The sequence below is a fragment of the Pieris brassicae genome, chromosome 7 (assembly GCF_905147105.1).
Source record: "Pieris brassicae chromosome 7, ilPieBrab1.1, whole genome shotgun sequence".
In the NCBI taxonomy this organism is placed as follows: Eukaryota; Metazoa; Arthropoda; class Insecta; order Lepidoptera; family Pieridae; genus Pieris; species Pieris brassicae.
The window spans coordinates 12,789,865-12,810,738 of record NC_059671.1 but is presented as its reverse complement, the minus strand read 5'-3'; the positions used below and the strand labels follow the sequence as shown (position 1 = coordinate 12,810,738).

At 34.3% G+C, this 20,874-nt stretch overlaps 3 protein-coding genes and 1 non-coding gene across 8 annotated transcripts in view; 3 read left to right on the top strand and 1 right to left on the bottom strand.

The window, feature by feature from the left end:
• LOC123712588 (ras association domain-containing protein 10) overlaps positions 1 to 3,760 on the top strand; it is a 95,023-nt gene extending 91,263 nt beyond the window's left edge. For all 4 annotated transcript variants that reach the window (XM_045665770.1, XM_045665769.1, XM_045665772.1 and 1 more), the window contains 3 exons: positions 154 to 278; positions 953 to 1,167; positions 1,875 to 3,760. In XM_045665770.1, the coding sequence (XP_045521726.1) occupies positions 154 to 278; positions 953 to 1,167; positions 1,875 to 2,664 (1,130 nt within the window). In that variant the 3' untranslated portion in view covers positions 2,665 to 3,760. The remainder of the gene's footprint in view (positions 1 to 153; positions 279 to 952; positions 1,168 to 1,874) is intronic.
• A 1,328-nt stretch (positions 3,761 to 5,088) lies between these two features.
• On the bottom strand, positions 5,089 to 15,309 carry LOC123711703 (proteasome subunit alpha type-1). 2 transcript variants are annotated; one of them, XM_045664414.1, is made up of 6 exons: positions 15,180 to 15,309; positions 14,630 to 14,880; positions 14,169 to 14,328; positions 13,710 to 13,919; positions 11,374 to 11,529; positions 5,089 to 5,532 (listed from the first exon to the last, which is right to left on the bottom strand). In XM_045664414.1, exons 1-6 carry the CDS (start codon positions 15,180 to 15,182, stop codon positions 5,512 to 5,514), a joined length of 801 nt encoding a protein of 266 aa, XP_045520370.1. In that variant the 5' UTR covers positions 15,183 to 15,309; the 3' UTR covers positions 5,089 to 5,511. The 2 variants fall into 2 exon arrangements, with proteins under 2 accessions (XP_045520370.1, XP_045520371.1); XM_045664415.1 differs by having other exon boundaries at positions 5,089 to 5,529.
• On the top strand, positions 8,149 to 8,220 carry Trnaw-cca. Its single transcript has one exon. It is a non-coding gene; the product is annotated as a tRNA-Trp (tRNA).
• LOC123711702 (alpha-N-acetylglucosaminidase) lies at positions 8,608 to 11,099 on the top strand. The gene has a single exon (XM_045664413.1). The coding sequence runs from the start codon at positions 8,651 to 8,653 to the stop codon at positions 10,976 to 10,978; it is 2,328 nt and encodes a 775-aa protein (XP_045520369.1). The 5' UTR covers positions 8,608 to 8,650; the 3' UTR covers positions 10,979 to 11,099.
• Positions 15,310 to 20,874: the final 5,565 nt, after the last annotated feature.

Here is a 20,874-nt window from a genome sequence, read left to right as displayed (position 1 = left end):
ACAATTTTTTTATACTACAACTATAGAATCTGCTAGAAAATAATGATAGAAATGTTTCCCGTACAGTACTTTACGTTGCTGTATAAACGTGTTGACGTTTGTGATTCAAATGTAACGATACCTATTAATTATTAGTTATAATATTTATTACAGCCAGTTGCTTGAGTGAACCAGGAGAGTGGGTTCTAGCTGAGCGATGGAGGGGGGTGGAACGACCTTTACCACCAGATGTGCCCGTGCTGCATGTATTGGCTGCGTGGGGAGATGCTAGACATGAAGTAAGATTATTACATATAACTACTTAACATTCTACCTATTTACAGATTTCTAAGCGCAATAATATCACGTTTGCCAAATATTAACATGTTCCAGTAGTATATGACTGGAGTATGGCTTTTGAGTGTCAGACGAAAATTATAAAATTATAGTTACTGTTTTATAAATGAGTAGTGTTGGCCTATTGACTTCAGCGTGCGATTCATATTCTGTCGCTGGATCGATCCCGGCGGAGTACATTGATTGGCAAAGCCAACCAACGGGGATCACCAACGGACTTCTATGTGCCTATAAAACATTCGCTCAAACGGTGAAGGAAACGTTGTAAGGAAACAAAAAGTCAACGGCATGTGTCAGGCACAGAAGGCACCAACTTGCCCATAACAGTGACAAATGTTAATGAAACACATACAGAAGTCTAAAGCCCGTACCGACTAAAAAGTATTTTTACACTAAATAAATCAATCCTAAAAATACCAAACTATATTTTTTGATAAAGTAAGTAATCTTCCACGTTTAATATTTTATTTTTTTATTAACACTTCGTTGCATTTACTTATTTCTTCCACGCAAAAATACTTTCAGTCAATGATTTATGATATTCTTTTAAGATCGTGGAGTATTCTCTTGTTTTACTTCTGTCATAGCCTTAACCCAACATTCTGGCTTTATACAGGTTCGCCTATCTCTTCGAAGATTGTCCAGCGGTGGAGAAGATGATTCTGGACGAGACAGCGACGCTGGTAGTTGCAGTAGGACGAGAAGACGACGGAAAGGTCATAGAGCAGCAACACCTCCACCGAGAGCTAAGAGTGAAGAGCCAGCAGCGAGACTCGTGTCTGTGATACAGCATCAGAGTAGGACGATACACCAGCAACTAGATAAGCTTAGGTAAAATCCACTTAAGATTTACATACACATACATTCGATAACTTCCAAACTTCTATAAAAACTGCTATATTCATTTTATTTAATGTCGAAAAATCTTTGATTTAGGAACCGATATTCATTTATATAATATTATTATGTATTTGATATTAGCTGGAACGGTGAAGGAAAACATCGTGAGGAAACCGGTTTGCCTTAGACCCAAAAAAAGTCGACGGCTAGGGGATCAGCCTTCTTGCCTATTCGATTTACAAATAATCATGAAACAGATACAGAAATCTGAGGCCCTGACCTAAAAAGGTTGTAGTGCCATTGATGTATGTATATAATATTAGTTTGTAATCAATCACTTACCTACAGAAGTATTCTTACTTTAGTTTATTTCGTAATTCAAAATACCTATATAATTCCAACCTTTGAACCTTGCTTTACGTTTCAAGGTTTTTATTCGCATCACTATTATTAAATAAATTATTAGTTTCAATTGCAGACTTATTGCGTCCTTCAATGACAATACAAATTGTTATGGTTAATTTGAAATAAATTTACTCGTGACTACTGAGTTAATATTAGTTGATGACTATTAGGTAATTGCATGTATAATGTTCAACAAACATCATTATTTAAATGAATCACTTCACAAACGATCATTAGCCAATATATACATGTGTGTGCTTAGTTTTGATAACAAATCAAAATATTTATTACAGGGAACAGGAAAAACTAATTGATCAATTGGAAGACCAAACACACAAAAGTAGAATGGAGAAGCATGGAACAAATTATCTACTGGAATCATATCTGAGAGATCTCGGGAGGTGCAGTGAGGTAAATGATAGCCAAACAGCCAACAGTGACAGCGGTGTGGGAGTTGGCAGTGGCACACCACCAAGAAGACACACAAAACACAAATCCAGAAGAGAACGGCACTTAATGAGAGAGCACTACTTTACTAAAGAACTTACAGATATCTGCCAAGTAAACTCCGAAAGATTGATTCAAACGCACACCGATACAGATTCAGAAGCATCAGCCGACGAATTAACAAAAATAAGGGAAGAAATTGAACTTCTTGAAAAGCTCGCGATTATAAACAAAAGACTTCACCGCGAAGAGGAGCTAGTCGTTCGATTAACAGCGAAGGTAAAACGATATACAGACGAAAACAAGGCAAATAGCTGTGAAAACGTATCACAAGTGACAATGCTAATTGACAAAATAGAGGAAGATCTAGCAAAAACAGCACAAGAAATGCAAGACAACACTAAAGAGTTGGAAAGAACAGAAAGTGAATTGGAATATAGAATGAAATTGTTAGATGAATTAACCTTACAATTGGAAGAAGAAGAGTTACAAAATACTATTTTGGAAAGACAATTGAATGAGGCATCAAGCCGGCAGCCGATAGCGTTGCAAGAAAGTTACATACCTGTTTTAGATCAAAACCAGCCCATCTTCACGTACACAGGAAACGGATATGTATTAGATACCCTTGTATGACACAACTTATACACATAAATGTAAACAATATGTAAGAGCGTTTATTTAATTTCGATAAAGTTGGTAGCTGACAATTGCTGGCACGGTGCTTTCGATCTTTTCAGCTATCTTCTATATTATCTTTATAACCCACATGCGAGACAATTAAATTTTACCTGAAAAGTAATAATTTGATTTTAATAGATAGTATTGCAACTTGCAACAATATCCACCCTGTCAATTATAAAAATAAAGTTAATAAATATAATATAACGCAAGACGGTCATTTTTAAATTTGCAGATTTTTTAATCTTTCATTGTAATCATTTCTTCAGTGATATGTTGCCAGCTCTTTCGAAGCAAAATACTAGAAGTGGGCTCATTCTTTAAACGAATATATTTTAAAAAATTGTGTCTTCAGAAAATAATTAGAAATATTACTTTCTTAGTTCATGTGCATATGTATAGTATTTTGTTGTTATTCCAAAGATATATTTGAAATTACCATAAGTTAGCTTCCGCGTGATTGAAGTCCAAAATTCTAGAATCTCGAGAATTAGTTTTATATAAATGGTGCTAAGATTAATTGTATATAGTTAAGTTTTGTATATTTATATATTGTCCCATACCAAAAATGTACAACAGGACCACCAATATCGATTGTAATAAGTTAGACCTAGTCAAATTGGTAAGATGACAATAAGTAATAATCTACAAGTTTGTATTCATGAAATATATAAATAAAACTGACGCCGGATAAAAAAATGATTTCATTTTTTTTAAATCTTAATTTAAAAGAAATACCTTTTTATTATTCATACCTAAAAATATAAGTGCATTTTTGCTTTGACGTATCACATATTTTAGCATGGCAACCCATCTGGGTTACTAGTGACTTGACAACCCGCCATAGAGATATGTTGCAGTACAATATCATTCACTGTTACAAATTGATTCAAATTATTAAAAAATGATAAAGATCTGTCATTAGCATCATACCACTGCACTTCACCCCTTTGGGTTCTATGGATATGAACCAGTCGTATTCGCTACGAGTCGTTGTACTACTGGTTTTCATGTTGAACCCTGGCATATATTATTGATGCTTTATACTGAACTCCTGTTACCTTTATAATTTGTAAATATGTTAATTTTAATTATGAGAGATTAAATAAATCAAATCACATATGCATTTTATTTACAAATTCTTTTGAAACCCAATACATAAAAATGGTGGTCAAATAACAAAAATTCCCGGAAAGCCAAAAATTTGTGGAGAGCTGGGGTTAACCATTATAAATAAAGTTTTAAAAATCCCCATCGATCCTATGTGTGCTACAAAAGTTATTCGGGGTCAAATGTCAGAATTTGAGGTTGAATGTGAATTCATTTGTTGTGTCATGTTGAATTCTCTAAAACGGTAAGTTTTATCAAAAAACGTTTAAGTTATAGATCTTAAAATTTTCTACAAAAATGTGTACATCATTTTTTCCCTAATAGTAACCATTCCTGAGATATCGTTTCATCAAATTCAGTTACGTGGGAATTTATATTTTCATAGGTGACTATTTATTTTTCCAAAATAAATAAGTCTCAGGCATCTGTATCTTTTTGGGTCTAAGGCAAGCCGGTTTCCGGTTAATAAACATGGATAAATTCTGTCTAGCTTTACATATAAGGCCGCTAACTCATCGGGATGTCATAGCGACGTCGCTGGCTGACGTATCCAATCAATTTGTATTGAAATATATGGCAGTTAACTTACTTGGCGATGGATTTGGAAGTGCAGTCAGGACCAACCAAGTGGCGTCCTGATACATGGCAAGCCGGCGACATCGCCAAACAAAGGTATGGCGTGTCTTATTGAGATGTATGCCAGCTAACTCACTTGGCGACGTTACCAAGTAGCCAGAGTCGATCGCTCCGCATGCGGCAACTGGCGAGTTGTTTGCACGTGTATATATGGTCAGTCACTCACTCAGTCGCAAACCAGTTGCTGACATAAAGTCAATAATTCAAATGATGTTAGGGACATCCTCAGATAATAGAATCTTTTTCATGGTATTTACTCAAATCGTCATAGTCTGAGAAAAACGCCGCTTTGGCTTCGGTTTGATATAAACCGATTTACCCATATTTTATACTTTTTTGTTTCATATTTTGCGGCGCTGGTAATAATATAATAACAGTGCAGTCACTTCCACGTCCATTTCTGACTGTCGAGACAGAACTGAATGCATTGGCGACTCAGTCTGTCGACGCAGGGCGCCAGACGTACCCATGGTATCTCGGTGAGGTATGGCCCTATACGTGCTTTCGATACGAAATCTGAAACAACTGAATAGTGACTGCTGGCAATTTGGCTACCGAATGTAGCCAAGTGTAGCCATGCCATACGTCGCCATGGCGTCCCGGCCTAATGGGCAGTATAAATAAAAAAATTAATTAAAAATGTATGTATTTAATTATAAAGAATTACACAGGATACATATTATAAGCCTCGGCCAGCATTCAGACATATAAACGTAAATATATCTAGTACAAGCAAGGCGGTCGCTTCCATTTTGTTTAAATAAAAAGGGTTTTTGCCCCTTTGGTCGCATCGTTTGTATAATGTTATGGAAAGAGAACAGTGTATAATAATGGGACTACACCATACATTTAGTTTTGAACACAGATAATTTATTTTTAATTAACTTATACCAGTAATTTACGCAGCAATAGGTCCAAACACTGGCCGAGGCCGCCCTTTCCAATAGCTTAGAATAGAGGGTAGAACCACAAGTGTGGAATATTTGTGGGTAGGAGGACAATACGGCATCAGGTCTTCAATCTGGTCATCCTTTCCCACGGCTTCCAGTCTTGAACTTACTCCGTGTCCATCGCCTGCTGAAAAATGTGTATTATTGAATTTGTGAATAATTGTTTAAAGACGGAAAAACACCCTTAAAAATTTAAAATAAAATAAAAGATTTTACAATTTTGAGAAATACTAGCGTGTTTTATTCACGAAATTTTAGTGCGTTTTGCATGAACATACATGATTTTTTTATGTTACAGGAGGCAAACTGATCGCAAGTGCGTTGCTGGCCTTTTAAGACAATTCTTAATGTCAAAATCCAATACGTTTTTCAAAAACGGGAATTACACTTTGCGCTAAGCCTCGTGACTACCCATAGCGAGTAACGAAGCTAAGATATAACCGGATATTTACATATCACATGTACATACACCATATATCGGATGACTACATTGTTAGTTATCACATATATAACTCATTAAACAATCCTTATCAATTACCAGATACGAATAGAATCTATAAATAATACCAACATGATAACAAATACAAAATAACAAATACAGTTTATATAATATTAGGTCCTTACATATGAAATTTTCGTTTTGTATGGAACAAAAAGTCGAATATTTTTAAATATAATATATTTAATTAATTAAAGTATGAACCATTGTTTTCTATGCACTTTTGCCATCTCATAGGTAGTTCATTGATCCCTTTACTAAAAAAAAACAGTCGGACAGGATCAATAAAATCTGTGAAGGCGATTTGGACTGCCCCATCAGAGTTAAATTTTTTCCCTTGCAAGAAGTTGTCCAAATTTCGAACAAAATGGTAATCTGTTGGAGCAAGGTCCGGGCAGTACGGAGGATGTCTTAGACATTCCAATTGAAGCTCTTCTAATTTGGTAGTCGTCTGTTGTGCAGTGTTTGGTCTAGCGTTGTCGTGAAGTAGCAGTGGCGTGGAGCGATTGACCAGCCTAGGTTGTTTAGCCGCTAGCTTTTCCATCATCGTTTGCAATTGCTGACAATAGACATCAGCCGTAATAGTCTGGCCAGATTTGAGAAAACTGCAATAAACAGTACCGGCACTAGTCCACCAAACGCTTACAGGTAACTTTTTTGGGGTTAATTTTCGCTTGGGGCAGGATTTGGCTGGCTGGCCAGGATACAACCATTGCGCTGAGCGCTTCCGATTATCGTAAAGAATCCATTTTTCATCACAGGTAATGATTCGGTTTAAAATACTTTCATTATTGTGCCGGTTCAGTAATGTAACGCAGCAGTCGACGCGCGTTTGCCGGTTTGCTTCAGTCAATTCGTGAGGTACCCACCTTTCAAGCTTTTTAATCTTCCCAATTTGCTTCAAGTGAATTAAAACAATTTTATCACTAACACCACAGCCTGCAGCTAACTCGGACGTGGTTTGCGATGGATCCGCTTCCACAATAGCCTTCAATACTTCATTATCAACTTGGGTCTCAGGCCGTCCACGGGGCTTGTTCTGCAGGTCGAAATTTCCCGAACGAAAACGTTGGAACCAAAAACGAACTGTGTTTTCTTTTGCAACATGACCGCCATACACATCATTCACCCTTCGAGTCGTTTCCGCAGCACTAGTGCCACGGCGGAACTCGTACTCCTAAATAATCCGATACTTTAAGTTTTCCATTTTGTAAAATGAGTGACGCAAACAGAAAAAAAACAGAAGCAAAAAAAACAAATGAATGACGGACATCGAAGCACAAAACATGAGTAAATAGCTGTACAAATTTGAATTTGAAATTCCCAACCAAAGAGGATGTACTGAGGTCAAAGTGGGCCAGTACGACAAAACGCCAATTTCATATGTAAGGACTTAATATATATAAAAATGAATCCTCATTTCCATTGGTCACGGCATCACGCGTGACGCGCCTAGATCGATTTCGCTAATTATTTTTTTTGTTGTATTTGTTATTGTCAGAGGAAGGTTCAGAAAAATTAAGAAAATTGCGCGGAAAATTTGACAATTTAAAAATACTTTTGTTAATATAGCACATTTTTTTTCAGTGCCTAGCGCCTTTACAATTCAAACTTTATTAATGTACCCTTTTGTCGTTTGACATAACATTGACAGAATGCGTGCTGCAAATATCGTCAAAGACGATGTAAGAAATATTAATGCCGTTTAAAATAAATGCTTCAATCGTTATTATATTGATAAAATTAATAAATAATTACAGGCGCTAGTTGTTTGTGGCTTAATCTTGAAAATCCATGTTTTTCACATGGCCAGTTATATGTCGCCTTTTCCCATGTCGAAATACCAACAAAACTATTTATATACGCGCCAGAAAGAATGATGTTTATCTTAAGCATTAGAATAATAAACACTGTTTCTGAAATATTGTTTAATTCGAAATTAATATTCACAGTTAAGACAGGACAACGACTGTCGGGTCCGCTATTTATAATAATAAATATAAGCTGAAGAAATAATAATCATAAGATTATAATTATTTTATAAATATATTTCTACTAGTTTTTAGAAATACATATGTATATGTATTGTATATTTAGTGTTTGTTATTATTTTAATGTGCAAAATTTATCAGCGACTTTACTATTAGTAATTTTTTTAAACAAACATGTTCATAACGAAATACATCAACATCTGAATAAGCAAGCATTTCCGAACTCTTAGAACTTTTCAAACCGTTATACATCGACTCCGTGGCGCAACGGTAGCGCGTCTGACTCCAGATCAGAAGGTTGCGTGTTCAAATCACGTCGGGGTCAATTGGTTAATTTTGTTTTTTTTAAAATGAAAATTATAATATAACGTTTTAGATTTAAATGATCTTGAATAAAATATTCTGTAAGTTGATGCCGAAAAAAATTTCTTTCTCTGATTTCACTTATATAAATTTTTTTTCTCATCTCTATCAATCTCTTTCTGTCAGCGTAAATACGCTGTGATGAAAAAACACATGTACCTTTATTATTTAAAAAATATATAAATTTTACTCAGAGATGAATCAGTCTAATAGTGAAAGAATAAACAAAATTATATCTTTACAATGTTAATAGATAAATAAAATACTTAGTACAAAACTTCGTCGGGTCATAATAGCTTATCTTTCTGCAGGTCAATGGTCATTATTATTCACTTAAGATCCTCTGAATACACAGTACATTCATTGCCCCGCGTTCGACGCAAGCGTTCGCGATGTACTTTATTTACCTCATCATTTGTTCATTTTCATATACCACTGCAATCAATCTAAATTATTTAGACCCAGTGGTACTGCAAACAAAAACATCACCCGACATACAAAAGGCGGCCGCGGAATCAATAATTAAAAAATATTTAGAAAACGTGAACGTGATTATCAGTCCAGTACTCTTTGTTCATAATAAGGACGTGTTCGTACTTCGGACTGTTAATGGACAACTTCAAATAAAAGCCAGTACCGGTGTGGCCGCCGTTTGGGGTTTCAATTACTACTTGAAGAAATACTGCAAGAGCCAAATAGCATGGCAAGCACAGAATGTACAAATTCCAGATCCCCTCCCGGAAGTGGATGAAACGGTTGTCGCTAACGATCGCTTCAGATATTATCAGAATGTATGTACAGCATCATACAGTTTTGTTTGGTGGAAAACCGAATGGTCCGCACACGTGGAATGGATGGCGTTGAACGGAATCAACTTAGCATTGGCACCGATTGCCCAGGAAGCCGCCTGGACTAGCATTTACAAAGCAATAGGAATGACTGATGACGAGATCAATGAACACTTCACGGGGCCAGCGTTCCTGTCATGGCTGAGAATGGGCAACGTCCACGGTTGGGGTGGTCCATTATTCAAATCCTGGCACGACGTCCAAAAGAATAATCAGGATTTAGTCGTTAGTCAAATGCAAAGTCTTGGTATGATACCGATATTTCCAGCGTTCAACGGACACGTTCCGCGGGCGTTTAATCGAATATATCCAAACTCCACGTTCTACTCAGTCAACACGTGGAATAAGTTCAACGATGACTACTGTTGCAACTTATTCCTTAGCCCATTCGATCCACTCTTCAAAAGCATTGGAAAAATGTATCTAAGGAAAGTAACCGAGGGTTTGGGCACGGGCAATATATACTCAGCCGACCCCTTCAACGAGATCAAGGTTGAACCATGGTCTACAATATTAGTGCAGCAGACTGCGAAGGCTATTTATAACACCCTAATAGAACAGGACCAAAATGCAGTTTGGATGATACAGAATTGGATGTTCGTACATAATCCGCTTTTATGGCCAGTTGATAGAGTCAAAGCGTTCCTTACATCAGTGCCGAATGGAAGAATGTTGGTGCTGGACCTACAGTCGGAACAGTGGCCACAATATGATTTATACAAAATGTATTATGGTCAACCATTTATTTGGTGTATGTTGCACAACTTTGGAGGCACGCTTGGCATGTTTGGTAACATTCAGTCAATAAATAAAGACGTTTACGAAGTCAGGAAAAGGATAAACAGCACTATGATAGGAATGGGACTGACGCCGGAAGGAATTAACCAAAACTATGTCGTATACGACTTAATGTTAGAGACAGCTTGGCGCGAATCACCTATCAATGATTTGAATCAATGGGTTGCTGATTACGCAGAAAGAAGATATGCCTGCAACACAACTGCCACCGCCTGGAGATATTTATTTAAAAGTGTTTACAATTTCGATGGTTTAAACAAAATACGAGGAAAGTACGTGATAACCCGTCGACCGAGTTTTAAAATACGTCCCTGGGCTTGGTATAAAAGCAAAGATCTTCTCGATGCTTTAAAGAACTTGGTCCTTACAAATAACGATAACTGTCAAGGGGGCTTCGACCACGACCTGGTAGATGTGGCCCGTCAACTGTTACAATATAGAATAGATCAACTTTATCTAAATGTAGTAAATGATAGATACACCAATTCCTGGACATTCAATTCATCGATTACCCGATTCTTGGACGCAATGAAAGACATGGGGAATGTTTTAGCAACGCAAAAAGATTTCTCATTGCTAAACTGGCTACAGAGCGCAAAAGGTTTATCAGAAAATGATGGGGAGTCGTATTTGTACGACGTGAATGCCAGAAATCAGATTACACTATGGGGACCAAACGGAGAGATATCAGACTACGCATGTAAACAATGGGCTGAAATGGTTCATTATTACTATAGACCCCGATGGGCAATGTTTTTGCAAATTGCGTTCGATGCCAAGCTACGAAACGAGACGTTTGACGAGAAAAGCGCACAGCGAGCTGTCAGATCTTCCGTGGAAGAACCGTTCCTGCGATCAAATATAGCGAAAGCGCCGTCAAACGATCCGCGACTAACAGCGCTTCACGTTTATGAGAAATGGGTCTATGTGTCGGATGTAGAAGACCTTCCTTTGAACGTAATAAAGCGAGACCCAGAGAGAAAAACCACGTTAGCTGATATTGATGATGATGATAATGCTATGGACTACACGCCGTCTGTTGTTATGTGGCATTCTACTACACAAATGAATTAAAAAAACGTATAATTTGTAAGGGGATTTACATTGTTGTAAAAATTATTAGTACCTTTTAATTTCAATAAGGTAGCATGTTATAGTTAAGCCTAACTTCAATAAATGGACTAATCCAGCACTAATAAAAGTTTTTATTTCAAACAATGGGTTTGAAATTTTCCAAAAGAACACGTTTTTTTTTAGATTTCACAACATTTTTTTTTATTGATTTATCGGTTTTATTGACTTTGCTTATATAGCAAGTAATAAGCATAATAAGCTTTACATTTATGAAATAATTTTTAAAATCTTTTAGGATTAATCAATTATAAGCATTTTTTTTCTTTTTAAAACGTTACAATATCTTTTTTTCAGTCTATAAATAATTAGTTGATATTAATTATAACAATTCTTACTTGTGGCTGGGGCTCTTCCCCCGAAGGTGCAGCGTCTCCAGTGGCTGTCCCTCCACGTCTTTCTTCTCCTTCGACCAGCGCCAGGAAACGACTCAATTCCGCTTCATCAGCCACTCGCAGAGGTGTTTTAGGCCCGACAATAGCGATTGATACATTCTGGAAATTAAGAAATAGTTCAAGAACTTCGCACAGATATAAAGTTCCTTTTGTTCACAATCATATACGTATATGTATACACTGCAAGTGTGATTGACGACCCCAGTAGTGTACCAACTGCTCTAGAAGAACAGCCTTTCCTTAAATTTACTTATTTTACTTTTGTTAAATATTCTAGTCAAATTTTTTTATAACGACATCGAACTGTCGTATTTGGTTGTAAAAAACGATAGTCGTAACGGCCGATGACGTTGTTATTCAAAGTCAAAAATCATTTATTCATATACACTTATGAACGACAATAAAGTAGAACGAAAGAGAAGAACTGGCAATAAACTCTCCGCCACTCTTTTTAATCGCCAAGTTTTTTTTTACACAACGTTTGTAAGGAGCTGTATCCATTACACCATGTTCCACATGGCATCTTAAGTAATAAATAATAATAAAATAAATTAAAAACAAAGATTTATCTCAGATTGTCAAAGATCCTCTATCAGCAGGAGGCATGGTGAAATAGGTGGCACGCACTTACATTCTCGTGGTAACAACACGTAGTCAAATACGTAGTCGAAATAACTAATATCACTGCATACACGAATTCAAGTACGACCAGTCACCACAAGTAGCCGTTCACGAGTATGACGCATGGCCAGCCATCGGCCCCCTCGCCATATTTTAGGGAGAGAGACAACCCGACACATGGACGCCGCCACAAGCAATGACATTTAAGCGAACATGACGATCCTTGAAATGTGAACTTGGCTACATAAGAAAACAATAATAATACTAATTATACTGAAATAATTTGACACCACATGGTCCACGGTTTGTTCCCACTACATTACAGTCGTAGATGTTGACGATCGCCCCAGAATCTGGAAATGTAGCCGAGAGATTTAGTCGCGTTACCTCTTTATACTGGAGCAATTTATATCCAAGCACTATTACCTAATATGATATAATTCAGCCGTTAAACAATGTCGTCGTAAGCGGTTTTGACTATAATTTTTTTCGTATGTTTTATAATTTATATTTTAGTAAATAATTAGAAGTGTAAACCAAATGTAAGCTAATGTTGAACACTGGAAGCTAAAACGAGCCCTTTATGTTTTTCAAACTAATTCATTTTTATTCTTATTTCCAATGTCCAAAAAGTATTTAAGTGTCTCTTAGATTTATGGAACCTTAGATAAGCCAAATTAGTTTTTTCTTACCATCGCAACCACACTACTAGCTACCTAACTTTATTGTTATCATATGCTCATATTTTAAATGATTAAATTCAGTTAAAATAAAATATGTTTATCATGGACCATAAGATACAAGTATCACTTATTCCACGGCATTAAAATTGAATAGGTAGACATCCCTACTCATCGGCAAAGAAGACAGAGGCTGTAGAAAGCCGGTGTAAAAAACTCTTAGTACTCTTTTAAAATAGCAAATCATCAAACCACATTTTTTTTTAATCGCAAATTAATTAGAAGTAGCCTGTCTAGCACTAGCTAGCCCCAGGCTCTTTTATCAATTAGATAATCGTTAACTTTGTAGTAAGCTTACGACACAGCTTTTCTTTAATACATTTCATAAATTTATTAAAAGGCAGAGATTAAAGAGCCTCTAGTATTTAATTAAAGAAGTGTATCCCTTTTCCCAAAAAATAATTACTAACTTTACATACCCAGCTTCAAATAAAGTGTTTCATTTAACATATATCTGAAAATATCAACAACCGCCACTTAACTTAACTCAAACCTTTCTTTTACTGCAGCAATAAAAGTTATAATCAGGGTTGAGAACCACATGCTTAACCACTAGGCTAATTCAACTCACAAAATCATTTGATAATTTATGTTTATAATTGTTATTATGTATTTATAATCAGAAGAAACCTTTTTCAAAAGAATTCAGTGAAAAGGACTGGTCGACATTCTTTGGGAGTGTATTCCAAAGAAGCATCTTGTTTTATTATGGATTGTCAAGACTTTGTATAGTGTGAAGTTTTAATTAATGATTTCGAAGTTACTTTTGTAAATTTAAAATAAATATATTCTCAATTTAACATCATAAACAGATGTTTCACAAACTTTTATACTAAGCAAATTTTAATATGAATCTGTATAAAGTTTCATATATGGGAAAAAGCTCTATATTGGGTTTTTTTAATTTTATTTATGTACCTTAGTATTTAAATCAACTTCGTTGGGCAGTGTATCCCTCAAAGCTCTAAGACCATGGGCAACCAAGTCCTGCAGATCACAATCATGGAATGAAGTGAGGTGCTTCTCAAGATATGTCCTTGCTGACTGAGATCTAGCTCCAATAGCCATTGCACGGCAATCAAAGAAATTTGCTGATGGGCAGGTCTGGTATATATGCGGCCCTTGGTCCTGCAATGTTATAATAATCATAACTAATAAACAGACAATAGTTTCATTGTAAAGTTTTTGGTCAAGTGATTTGAAGTGAAAGTGAAATGTAGTCAAAATCATCCATATAATTTTCTATGTTTTTATATGCCAGTGTTAAGAAATAAAAAAAATAAAAAATGGTAAAATAGAAGCACTGCTTTTACTCAGAAGACCTTTAGAGTAACACTATGTATTTCATTTAATAAACAACAAAAAAAAATTACTTACATCATATCCAGCTACCAGAAGCCCAACTCCTAATGGTCTTTTATCATATCGCTGAGTGCATATCTGCATCTTGTTACCAACCATACCAATAAGTCTGCCAACTGGCATTGGTGCATCATGTGCATAACGATAATTGAGACACTCTGTGCGCATGTAACGGCTGTAACATTACAGTATTCAATTATATTAACTTCTGTATTTCAATTGAAATCAATAATTTAATATGCATGGTGTAAAAGAAACTTCTTTGCTGGGAATACTGATTCTTTCAAGGCTTGTTAAGTAATGTAAAGGCATTGTGAGAATTATTACTGAATTTGTATTACCAAACTATTTCCTTTAAGGGAAATAGATAACAAGCCTATAAACAACTGCAAAACACTGTTATATTATTTTTATACCTCAAACCTTAGTTTCTGCCCTAAGTTTACGATTGTTACAGGGTTAAGAATATTATCTACCTTAACATTCTAGCATCTGCAGTAAGACCAGACATTGAGATACCAATATGATCATCAATGGGAATAATTTTTTTTTGATAAGCTGATAGTTCACTCACTGCTCTTTTGAGAGCGATTAATACAGCAAACTGTTTATTTTTCAGTGCGACTGTTGCTGAACCCAGTTTAACTGCCTCCATCGCATACTCCACTTGATGGAGACGACCCTGTGGGCTCCACACTGTGACGTCACTGTCATATTGGTTGCGAAACTGAAATATAATAGAATAATATCAAGTGTTGCTAAGTGTATTCGGTTTGTTTGGTTATGTTTTATTTCCCGGTAACAAAATACATTGTTGTACGCTGTTCGTACTAGCAAACCTCTTCTTAATAAGGTTAAAATTCTTTTTAATGCTTCGTAATAAGACTTTTGATATTAACAATTTATTTCTAGAAATTCAAGAAAATGCCAATGACAGTGCAATTTTTAAATGAATTTTGCTATTAATAACAATTAAAACGGTATGTTAAATGAGTAAAACTTAAAAACAAGGAATCAAAAACTTACCATTTTAAAGTTAAGAAGTAAATATATTTACTCTAAAACCACTGAAAACAATCTAACTTTTAGGAAGCTTTAGAATGTAAGTACTAAGATGATTTTAAAAATTTAATTCTGTCATTTGATTACTGTGAGGAGTCAGTTGCCAATGTCAAGTTGTAAATGAAACAAATAGTTCACAGTGTAAAAATTAAACAGATTCGATTAACTAGCTTAACAGCTATATTTTGTGTGACCCTAGATCGAAATTTTAATTCATAAGGAAACAATTATTTAAATAGTAAAAATTAAAGCGTGAATGATTGATCGGGTTTCGTTCGTGTATGGTAGAAAATAAAAGACTTGGCGTTTATTTGAGGGTGCAAGGCTCCATGGTAACACTGCCGGCTAAGGGTGATGGAAATATCAAGTAATATAAAAAAATGTATGTGTACATTTTATGTTTCGTAAACAGAACGTCCTACATACAATTTTCTCGATGTATGTAGAGTATATTAAAAAGAGGATACATGTTATTATTTGATACTTGAAACTCTTTATTTGTGATTTTGTGTAAGTTAAATCTCATAAATAACGGTCAGTAAAAGCTAATTTCATATTTTAAAATCTATTCAAGGAAAGGTAAACCAAAGGGATTTAGTAAATAAATAGGGAGCAATTTGTATCGTAATACAATATCAGTTTTCTGCCCATTTCACCTACAAAATCCATAAGAATTTATCTTACGATGTAATTTGAAGCTTGTTATCGTGTACGCAATAGAGACCCGCAATATTGTATTTTATTTATATTGTGATTATAAAGATCGTTTAAATACTTTTGCCAATAAAAACCTTCCTGAATACTAATAGCAATTGCGATTCCAACTTCAATATTAAGTTATTGATATTATCAGCACTACGATCAATCAATGAATTGACGCAATACAATCGATTTATGATTCCGTTAAGTAATAACTTAATAGAATAAGCACTAGCAACATCATAATAAAGTATAAATTTATCTTATACTAGCGGACCCCACAGACTTCGTCTGTCATAAAGACTTGAAATGTGGCAGTTTTTTGTTCCTACCAATTTTATAGTCGGTGAAAAAAAAATAGGCCGATGTGTGAGGTTCAGCTCGGGTGACCAAAGTATCTTCGCTTCCACGAACTTTGGCCACTCTTCTGTGACCCACTAAAAAACCCCGGCTGGGATGTCTGCTAGAGGGCTACAAACTAAGACGCGAACTTAGGGTTCAAACCTGATTGGAAAATAATCTAAAGGGAACCTAAAAGTGACAAATATTTATAAATTGTGTGCCTCATTGATATATTTTCCTATTAGTATGTATTCAAATAATTTTGCACAGATAGGGATATTAAATTAATAATTCAAAAATTAAATCCTTTTTTTAACGCGATTTGTTTGAGAGATGTAATGACGTGAAACATGCATTTTATGTCGCATGCCGAAACTAAAATAAAAGAAATAATTTCGCGAAGCCAACCAAATTAAAAATCAGTACTAATGATCTATAGCTCTCACATTTTTTGACTATTCAATTTGGTCGGGTTCGCGATATTATCACTTGTTGTGTCACACGGAACGCGATATTGCTTAGACAACAGTGAGTGCTTGTAATGTAATATGAACTTTATCGAATAGCAATAAAGTTCAAATTGACTCTACATTTTATTTACAAAACGTTTGTATGGGAAAAAGAAAAGGCCTTATTCGAATTTTTCTCGCCGTAAAAACCATCCTTAGACTTCAACGAACATTTAAAAAAAAGAATTGGTACAATTGGTCCAGGCGTTATAGAGTTATGCGCTTACCAACACATTTTGCGATTCATTTTTATATATTAGACTATAGAAAATAGTTATTATAATGACGCAGATTTATTAAACAATTTGTGTAATATTAATTCTACACAGATGAAGTCGCAGACCTGATCTCTTTAAGTAGATAATGTAAATAAGAAGATGGTGTGATTATCCTAACTACCTTTGACAGATCCTTTTATGTTGACGATAATCTGTTTCGCTATTTAGGTAATTTGTCATTTTACCTTTTAAATATTGAACGAACATCTTAATGTAAATGTCAAACTCATAACAAATCAATACAGTTTAAATATATTTGCTATCAAGACATACTTTCGGGGGTTTAGTCAATAAAATCATAGAAGAGTCCAATTTTTTTTTTTTTAGCTTTGTTTGGTTTTCGGAAGTTGCGACATTTAAGCACACCTCGGTCATGTCAGACATTGATCATATCAGGCTATAATGGATATGGAGTAAAAAGTGCACTGTTCTATAAATATATGCCCAGGCTAAATCAATAAAAAAATAATCCTAAAGCACAGCGCATTAGAGTTACAATTTAACGCTGAATATGTAACTCCCGTGTTTAAAAAACTTATTTGTCATGCGGGAATCATAGTGCGCGATAAGGGTTCACAGTCGAGACTTACGGGAGTCACACTTAGAGCTAAGTCTCATCCCTGGCACCAGATAAAATAATATTTTTCTATGTTTTCATACTCCAGAGTAGCTCTATTTTAAAAGAGTACTGAGAGATTTTTACGCCGTCCTTTTCTCCCGGCCTACACCCTCTGTCTTCTTTGCCGATGAGTATGTCTGCGATACAAATTTAATGACGTGGAATAAGGGATACCTGTATCTTATATTCCATAATAAACATATATTTTTATACTACCTACTCCTTCATTCCATACTGACAAGTTGTGCATACTCGGCGTAACTTCTAGACTTGATAGAAACGAAATCTAATGGTTTTCGTTTCTTTGTTACATAATCAACCAGAATTTTTAAAATTGGTCTTCCGATTTTTTACGTCGGGAATATTGTGCAGCACTATAATTTTACCAAATTTAATGCTCTCAAAGAAAATAAAGAGTTATTATTGTGTTTGCATGATTTTTATCTTGTCCAGACATAAAAATAACGAAATGCACTCAACATCAAATTGCTAATAAAGATAGTAAGTTAATATAAATGTTAATATTATGTAAAATGCAAAAGTTAAAGTAAAATTTCAATGCATGAACGGTAATTCATAATTGAACATTTTTATTTATCTCAACTTTAACGCACTATATATGTTGTAGGAGAAATGGAAAAATATGGGGGAAGCGTTTACCCTAAAAGGCGCCTTACAAAAACTAGACCAAAAAGACAAAAAAAATCATTTTCATCATCAATTAATTTAATTTTTTTAAAACTTTTACTAACAGAACTAATATTAAGGAATGTAAACTAACCATTTGTTGTATGCATTATTTAATAAAGCCTTAAAAGCATTAACCTGTGGTAAACTACTTTGCGTAGACAAGATACGTCATCCGTCGAATTAAATATAGAGAAAATAGGAAAGGGAAAACCAAAAAAAATGTAATAACGTTTAATAAATTTTGAATTTCTAAATGTATTTTTATATTAGTATTTTAATGCATTTATTATGTAACTTTATATACTAGGCTATATAGCCATAGCCAACAGTAAGGGTTGTTTATTTATTTGAAATCTCACTTAAAAAAATTAAAAACTTATACTAACACAACTAATACTAATATTAAGGAACGTAAACTAACCACTTGTTGTATGGATTAATTAATAAAGCCTTAAAATAATATATATTTTGTAGTAAAAAATACAAAAATGATTTGACGATGGTGCACTATCTCTCCGTCCCCCCAAGTGTCGAAATTCATTACAATAATATTACAACTTAAATAAAAAAACAACGTCTGATGATTAGTTTACAATCTTTAGGGTCTGTTTCACAATGCATGGATAAAGTACCAAAGAGCTATGCAACACATAAATATTTGAAAGATAAAAGATCCAAATAAGAAACCTCGCGTTTCATCGGACTCATAACTAATGACTTTATGTGACGAGTAGCGCTATCCGACAGTCGTGAAACGCAACAATAGTGTTTATCCTACCAATAAGTAATAAATAGCTTATTTGGAACTTATCCGTACATTGTAAAATAAACACTTAACCTGTTATCGTCCTCTGTCCCAAGTACCATGATTAAAAAAACATTTTTAGGGATGTTTTTTTAACTATTTCGATACAATAATAATATTCGTCTAATCGTTTTAACACATCTTTTATAAACTTCTAGGCTGTACCTGATTTCTGCTGCTATTATGCGTCACAAAACAAAGCCACCGCCTCAAACAGTGAATAACGATTGCCATAAACTTTTCATGGCTAGCAAAAATTTTAATCTGCGATATTTTATTTTTTTATTTAACAGTTTATTGACAATCCACAGATTTTAAAATATAGTACAATATCTAATTTATGAATTAAAAACGGTTAATACTACTACATATATACGACAATTTACTACTAAGACATTATGTACTAAGACAATTTACTCAAAAAATATTGGTTGAGGTGTTTGTGGGAATGTGTAATGTGTACGCATGTGAATGTGCGTTATAACGCATTCCTTAATATTAGTATTAGTTGTGTTAGTATAAGTTTAAAAAAAGTTAACTTAATTTATTTTATATCTTTTTGGTATAGTTTTTATATGGCGCCTTTTATGGTAACCACTTCCCCCATATTTTTCCATTTCTCCTAAAACATATATAGTGCGTTAAAGTTGAGATAAATAAAAATGTTCAATTACGAATTTACCGTTTATGCATTGAAATTTTACTTTAACTTTTGCATTGTGCGTTATAACGCGATCTCTAAAATCCATTCGATTATCCTATATCCTTATTTTGCGTTTTCGTTTGGAGATAAAATAGAAGAAGTCGAAGCTCACGCTTCTTATTATATATATTTAAAATACGTGTAAGTGTTTTATTTCGAGCACAGTTTGTAATAAGAAATACATTTATGATTGGGTAAATTCAATAAAATACGTTTCGACCTGTATATTTTATTTAGCTTAATGGCAAATTTGATTGGGGTTTTAAAATGGGACAAGACGTCTATACTTCTTGGAGTTCGTCCAAAAACGTAGATTTCTATGAATGAACCTCCTACGCATTTGCCTTTAGCCACTATAACCTGTGGTGAACTAGTTTGCGTAGGCAAGATACGTCATCCCTCGAATTAAATATAAAGCCAATGGAAAAGGGAAAACCAAAAAATATATTTAAATATCGTTTAATATTTAATGTATTTTTTATATTAGTATTTTAATGCATTTTTTGTGTTACTAATTGTACTGAGCCATACATATTCATCGTTTATTTTTTGCATTTATTAAAGTGACCCCACAACGAATCATTTTAATGATATGAAATTGTTGAAACATTATTAAACATATTGGCATTTACACTCTCATTGAAACAATATGAATAAAATTAGTTGCAAATTCGAAGAACGGCTTAAACTCTGAGAAAGGGTTTTATCGAAAAATTGCACGGAAAAACCTATTTTTTTAAAGAAGTGAAAAGTGTTTATGGAGTAATATAGACAAATTTTGGTATGCAGAAAATGTAGGCTAAGAAATAAAATCATATTAGGGATAAAGCGAATTTGGGGGTAGCTAGTTTGTGAATTAAATGTATACTAGAACTTTGCAATATGAAATACCATGACAAATAAATAAGCTATTTGATAGAATAGGATAAAAGTTTCCTCGAAGTCTAAGGCTGTCGAAGACTTTCATACTTTATTTACAGAGGTGATGCTTATCAGATTTCCAGTTGCATAACG